At 41.9% G+C, this 7,481-nt stretch overlaps 1 protein-coding gene across 1 annotated transcript in view; it reads left to right on the top strand.

Moving 5' to 3' along the window:
* The window catches only part of pi4kab (phosphatidylinositol 4-kinase, catalytic, alpha b), a 133,679-nt gene extending 128,790 nt beyond the window's left edge, over positions 1 to 4,889 (top strand). Inside the window, exons 46-47 of the mRNA XM_056463221.1 lie at positions 347 to 430; positions 3,679 to 4,889. Coding sequence (XP_056319196.1) covers positions 347 to 430; positions 3,679 to 3,730 — 136 coding nt within the window. The 3' untranslated portion in view covers positions 3,731 to 4,889. The remainder of the gene's footprint in view (positions 1 to 346; positions 431 to 3,678) is intronic.
* The last annotated feature ends 2,592 nt before the right edge of the window (positions 4,890 to 7,481 follow it).

Below are 7,481 nucleotides of genomic sequence, written 5' to 3' on the forward strand. Positions count from 1 at the left end.
AAGCATTTTGATATCTGTAAAGGTGTCTGCAACTTTTTTGAAGCATCAAATCACTGGTATATTAGCGGTCAAAACACGTGCGTAACTGCATAAATTATTATCCTTTATTATTTCGAATATTGTACATGTACGCGTTTGTATCTAAAAAGTTCATATCAATACATTTTCTCTTTAAACCACCAGGTGGTGTGTGTGAAACAGGAGATCATGGTTGAACATCAGCATCATTTTCTTTTTTTCTAGTCATCCAGGTGTACAAAAATATAATGGGAATATACGGATTATGAATATTCAGCCTGATATGAAGCTTGTTGTTGTTGATTTAGAGGTGAAATGTGTGTTTCAGGCAGCGCTTTAACCCTGGGGTGAGTGAGAAAGAGGCAGCAGCTTTCATCATCAAAGTCATCCAGAACTGTTTCCTGAGCAGCAGGTCAGTGGCACACACACAAACATTCACTCACACACATTTACACGCACATGCTTAAACACAGGCACAGAAACACACTCATTTACACGTACACACACACACACACACATGTTTGTTTTTGTGAATTGTGAGGATGTTACATAGGTTTCTATAGTTTTTATACTGTCCACTGAGTGGTACAGTACGGTACGAGTCGATACGGGTCACCTTTATCAGGCTTACGTTTCCACTACCAAGGGTGAGCGTGGTGTATGACAGAAAGTTTCAGTCGACGCCATTCTCGCTCTGTACTGTAGAATAAATACTGTAGAATAAATGTCTAGAGTTAAGCTGTACGGGTCGTTCACATATCATGTGAGAAGCTCTTCTCACAACACAGATGCTTTACACACATAAAGCAGTGTTTCCTCTAGGATTTTTTCCAGCTGTGGCGGCAGGCCTTTTTTTACACAGATCTACCAACTACCTGTGGCGTTATTTCAATGACAAATGTCGTGAGCGCAGTATTACGAGTCGAGATCGCATTCATGTAATAGCCTACAGCATGCGAATCTCTTTGCTTGCGCGCCGATTTCCTCTGCTTGTGCACAAAGCTTCTTGCGCGCCCTCAAATACGCGCTGCTCAAGCGCAGACAGTGTTGCCTGATTGGCCGGTTTTGAATTTATTTTTGTGGGTAAAGAGTGACATAGGCAGGTAGTGAAAATTTGCAATGCCGTGCCCGCCAGCCCCGGTCTGCCCTCATAAACCTGTTTTGATCTCCCAAAGAGACGCCATAACCCCCGTTCTTTGCATACATATGCTTAGAACAGTGTATAAACACTTGTGATCTCGACAGCTTTTAGGCTGGAAACAGTCAGCATCATCTGGCAACACTGAGCGCAGATCTTCTTGTGCGCTTTCAAATAAACATTGCTGAAGTGCGATTTAGTACGTTTATGTAATGAGTATGTCTCCAGCATTCATTAGATTTGCTAGGAATATTTATGAATGTCTCCAATAGACCTACAGAGCTGTATTAATGCGTCCAGAAGTAAAGTGAAACAGCTATACGTCGTGTTTGCTGGCCTCACGCACCTGTCAGTCAGTCAGTCAGTCAGCACGTAACCTTAAAGGGTTAAACAAATGACACACATCACTACTACGGTTACAGAAAAGTTCGCTCTGTTATAATTCACTTACCCTTTAATACGTTTTGGTGCGATTATCACCAGCTATTAAAAAAATGTAATGTTTTGAATGAGAAGCTGTAATGTAGCCATGGCAGGGTGAATTTTGGCGTGGCGCCCCACCATGGAAGAATAAATGTAGCAGAAACAATGTTAATACTGTATAAATGTTCATTACTAACCTTTCTATCAACATGATTTGATTATAACTGCAGATCAATGATAGGGTGAAACAGCCTACTTTAACGTCTGCGATTATATGAAATAAATAAATAAATGAACATATATGAACACATACAGACCCTTACAGTCTCCGATATGTTACCAACTACAGAAAAACTACACACAGCAGACATTTAGTCCTTATTTGAGTTCAAAAACAACATGAAGTATAGCCCACAGTCAGTGCAAACCTCTCATCTGTGTCTGTAATAGAGGTAAAGTTGTTTTTATATTCGGACATCCTCCTTAATGATATAATTTCAGAAAAGTATTCTTTGCAAATTCTAAATAGGGAAATCATATTAGCAGCAAATGACTATTAGACTATTAGGGGAAGCACTTTAGCATCGAGAGCAACACCGTGTAAGTACATTTAGACTTGTTTTCAGTTGCTGTGTTTGGTTAGAGAACACTTAGACTTGTTTTTAGCTGGTTGTGTATGGTTGTAGGACATTTAAAATTGTTTTCAGCTGTCTGTGTATAGTACTAGAAAGTTTACCCACTGTTTCCTTGGTTACTGTAAGAGCTTGTGTGTCGAGACGGACGTTTTCGCGCCCTGCCACTGCAGTTTCGGGTGTTTAATAAATTGCTTCCTTGTCCTCATTTGTAAGTCGCTTTGGATAAAAGCGTCTGCTAAATGACTAAATATAAATGTATTACAACATTGTTCACAGTGAATTAGATGTGTTTGTTTTGTTTAGAAGTCATACTTGAAGTCATAATTGCGATCGAATATTTAAAGTAACATGTTAAACAATATAGAGACTGCTAAATGAACGAATGTGCGAATATAAAACCACCTTTACCTATGTGTCTGAAATCTTCAGCAGCACATGTAGCCTCTGTTAGAGAGTAATTAAGTCATTCCCAGTTCATAATAGTCCAGAAGGCGATGATAAACATGGCAGTTTGTTCATGATTCAGATTGCTAAAACAATTTGCTCCTGTGTGTTGTCGGGCTTCTCCTTTGATTGTTCGTGCTTCACTCTCGCGTTTGTCCTTTTCTTTTCTAGAAGGATCAGATGTCGAAGACACTTTAATGATCACACACACGTTATTATCATCAGCTCAAGAAGTTCGTTATATCAAATATAGAGGCGATCGGGAGCTCCCTGGAGAAAGCGAAATCCTTTTAGACTTTAAGATGGGCTCGTAAAACAACAACAGGACACAGTAGATTTTGTTCTCCTTGACTTTGTGGGTGTTCATCGAAACAACGATAAGGTTTAATCGAACTCGGTTCATCCATGGCTCGTTATTATATGCATATAGAATAACGGTGTAATGTCTCGCCTGTGTGTTTTAAACATGGCGGTTCCTTTGTTTTCAGTCTGGCTAGCTCTACAAGCTCATGATGTATCACTGTAACCAATCAGCGTTCAGCTGCGCATCTAGCTCCGCCTTTTCGTACCCTTTCTCGTGTTTTGGTACCTTTTCAAAGGGGTGCCGAAAAAGTGGTATGGTAAGGATCAGTTTGTGTACTGAACCGTACCACTCAGGGGAAATGGGCCATAAACCTAAAAACCAGCCCTCACAGGAAACTGTGCACAGTTTTACTTCCTGAAATAACTCTGTTTGAAATAATTCTGTGTGATTGATAAGCTTTTGGAGAAATGAGGATGTTGCTAATTCACCACCTTCATGTAACCTGTGTCACACCTGTCTCATTATACAGATTTGTGTCCTGATATGTCACAAAAACACGCACACACAAACACACATACTCTACACAAACACTTCTTCTCACACATACACTCATGCACACACACACACAGATGCACGCTGTTACCACGAAAATAGATAAATATCTGTGTTCGTGTAACTTGAGTGTCATTTCATGAAATGTGTTTGATTTGTTCCAGGAGCAAAACTTATGACATGATCCAGTACTACCAGAACCAGATCCCCTACTGAACACCAGAGGAAGAGTGTGTGTGTGTGTGTGTGTGTGTGTGTGTGTGCGTGCGTGCGTGCGTGCGTGCGTGTAGCTGTGTGCAACTGCGTTCGGTTGTGTGCAAGTACCCATGCGTGCGGCCGTGTGTGTGTGTGTGTGTGCGTACATATGTTCGTGCAACTATGTAACTATGTGTGTGTGTGTGTGTGTGTGTGTGTGCGCGTGCAACTGTGCATATGTGCATGTGACCATGAGTGCGTGCATGCGCGTGTGTGTGTGTGCGTGCGTGTGTGTGTGTGTGTGTGTGTGTGCAACTGTGACTGCGGCCATGTGTGTGTGCAACATGCATGAAGCTGTGTGTGCATGCATGTAACTTGGCGTGCAACTGTGACTGCGGCCATGTGTGTGTGCAGCCATGTGTGCATTCAACTAGGCGTGCAGCTGTGCATGTGTGTGGCCGCATGTGTGTGCGTGCGGCCGTGTGTGTGCGACTGCGCATGTGGCTGTGCATGCAGTCGTGTGTGCATGTGATCATGTATGTGGCTGTACGTGCGTGCATGCGACCCCGAGTGTGGCCATGTGTGTGTATGACTGTACGTGCGACTGTGTGTGTGTGTGTGTGTGTGTGTGTGTGTGTGTCTCTCTTAATTCAGATTTGCACTGTGGTGTGTTTGTGCTCTCATTACTCCTGAATAGTGTCTGCATCAGTTCTGATCTACAGTCAGCTCTTCTGAAGAGTCTCCTCTGCACGTCTCTCTCTGCTGCATGACAGATTCAGCTCTAAATCACTGGTGCAGTAGGGTTATTATCGGATGTGATTGTGTTGTCAGTCTTAAATTATTTCCAGATGTTGACCTCCTCCAGCCGCTGTTTATGAACACACATGTAAAGTGCATTAGCTGATGGAGAGATGTGTGAGATCATGTGGATGTTGACGTCAGTGTTTACAGCTTTAGAGATCTGCTAATATTCCTGATGTTAAGCTCATCATGCCTTTGATCATCGGCTGCTTGTTTTGCAGTTTGTGACTGTTTATTGATCAGTTTATTGATTGTACAGTGTGATCAATATTTGTACGCTCGTTTGTAAGGCTGCATCAGTTTTCTGCCTCTTTCTATCCGCCTTTTAGAGTATTTATTTTGTCGGAGATGTTTAATAAATGTCCACAATGGGACTTGACTTTCTTGGTCTTTACAGCATTTAAATTATTGATCGTTTCTATAGTCGTCTAGTGTGTAAAATGAATTAAAGGATCAAATAAGTGTGTATCAGTTTTTTTATCATTATTATTATTGCTTTTAACTCTTTATAAGTGGCACGGTGGCTCAGTGGTGTCACACTCTGGCCTCACAGCAAGAAGGTCGCTGGTTCGAGTCCCAGCTGGGGAACATGTGGAGATTGCATGTTCTCCCCGTGTTGGTGTGGGTTTCCTCCTGGTGCTCCGGTTTCCCCCACAGTCCAAACACAAGCACTATGGGGGAATTGATGAACTAAATTGGATGTAGTGTATGAGTATGTGTGAGTGAGTGTGTATGGGTGTTTTCCAGTACTGGGTTGTGGCTGGAAGGGCATCCTCTGCATAAAACGTATGCTGGATGGTGGCAACTTCTAAAATAGAGACTAAGCCGAAGGAAAATGAATGAATGAATGAATGAACTATTTATAGAGAAAATAATTAGTTAGAAAATACAAACTTACAGCAACTTAAAATGCTTTTATTTATGTGCAGTAGTCAACAAATACCAACAACAGAAAAAAAACATATAGACAAGTACCCATATAATCAAATACATGCATATGCACATAAAAAAACCTTGGCAATAAAATAAAATGTTATAAATAAGGGTCCCCTATTACAAAACATTTGATCATTATTATTATTATAACTTTTATTTTACCAGGAAAGACATGTTGAGATTAAAAATCTTTTTACAAGAGTCTCCTGGCCAAGATTAGACAGGATACATGTCACATGGGTCTAATAAACAACAAGTGATGTTTTGTAAACAAATTTCGGGAGGAGCACGCGCAGAAGTGATCAGAATATAGATATTAAAGAGCCCATATTATGGGTTTTTGAAAATGCCCTTCCATGTAGTGTGTCACACAGCTCTAAGTGAAGTGAAATATCCAGCTAAGGCTTAAATCTGTAAGTGTACAGTGTTTAAAACTATTGATTCATCTATAAAAGAGTCGACTCATAGTGCTTCAAACGAGTCGTCTTGATAACGAGTCATTAGGTGTTTCGTGATGACGCGGCTACGAAACACAAGTAGTTACGCGCGCAAACCCGGAACATTTGAAACCTGCGGCCCCGCCCACTAACAGATAAAAAGTCACACACACACACACACAGAGACACACACAGACACAGGTCGAATGAAGTCACGCTGTGCAGATGGATATTATTGACAGTTCACCCAAAGATGAAACATAAGCAATATAGCCCAGCCTTGAGCAGATCGAGAGCCTCTGGAAACTACCTGCTTACAAAGAAGACTTCATCAGTTTGTTAAAGGAAGGATCAGTATAGACTGTCAGAACATGGATCAGTGCATCATGAATCAGTTTCTACCCCCATTTCACAAGTGTAAGTAAGTGCGATTAAAATTATTGCCTCGTTTACTCTAGCTTGCAAATTATGCATTTAGTTGTGTTTTGTTACTTGTAACTGCGTGTGCTGTATCAGGTTAACTCTTTATATTCTCATATCGCGTGTAAAGCCACGTTGAAAACGCGACGCGTGCCGCTTTGATTACAGATGGTCAGCTATGTGTGTGTGTGTGATGTGTGTGTCTCCTCTGAGGACGGTCGTTTGTGTGAGTGTCCTCTTAGGAGGTTAATGTGTGTGTGTATGTGTGTCTCCTCTGAATAGGGTAAAGCTCTAGGCAAAGGGTGATCACGCCGCCCTCAACCCGATAGTGAAAACGAAAGGGAGGGGGTTGGGTTGTCGCGGTTGAAATCGAAGACTTGGGGGGCTGGGGGGTAATCGCGGATATAACTGAGGACGCGGAGGGTGAGGGAGGTGTCGCCGCCGCGCCGTCTCTATTCTGGACGCGCCGGCCCTGTGTGTGTGTGTGCGTGTGCGTGTGTGTGCGTGTGCGTGTGTGTGAAAAGAGCAAGTTGACTGTTACGGGCTAGGAGATCTCCTCGCCAGTTCTTGGACTTTTTGCTCAATAAAATAGTTAGTCGTCAGTATTTTCTTGTCCATCGTCTGTATTTACATTCACCCACTGGCAGCCAAAATCCACTATGAAGCGTGTGTGCACTGTGACTACTTTTATATTGTTGATTATCTGCTGGGCATTTCACTCTGTCTCGCGCTGAAGCCTGCCAGTGTCGACCAATCGCAGCAGGCTGTCATCGGTCCAATCAGCGCAGATTAGCTTCGTGCTGAGGAGGGGTTTGGGAACAAATGAATCACTGAACGATTCATATGAGAGTCGCTGGGATAATTAGGTAAAAATAAATGCAGATTATAAGACCATCAAAGTGTTGTTTGACCTTGCATGTATATTAGACTGTTGTTGGAGACCCTTACAACCTAAATATGACCCTATTTCATCTATAATATGGGCTCTTTAAGGAACGTGTAATGTTGTATGTAATCAGAATGCAGAAATAAGAATAAAATGGTTAGGTTCAGTAAAGTTCTGTATGCCTGCACACGTAAAAACAAACCGAAGCGACACACAACAGTGTTTCATCATGATCTCCATGATCAGTCAGAGTTTTAAGGTCAAACTCAATGAATGTGAAAGTCTGCAAAGT

Source organism: Danio aesculapii, chromosome 8 (genome assembly GCF_903798145.1).
Source record: "Danio aesculapii chromosome 8, fDanAes4.1, whole genome shotgun sequence".
NCBI lineage: Eukaryota > Metazoa > Chordata > Actinopteri > Cypriniformes > Danionidae > Danio > Danio aesculapii.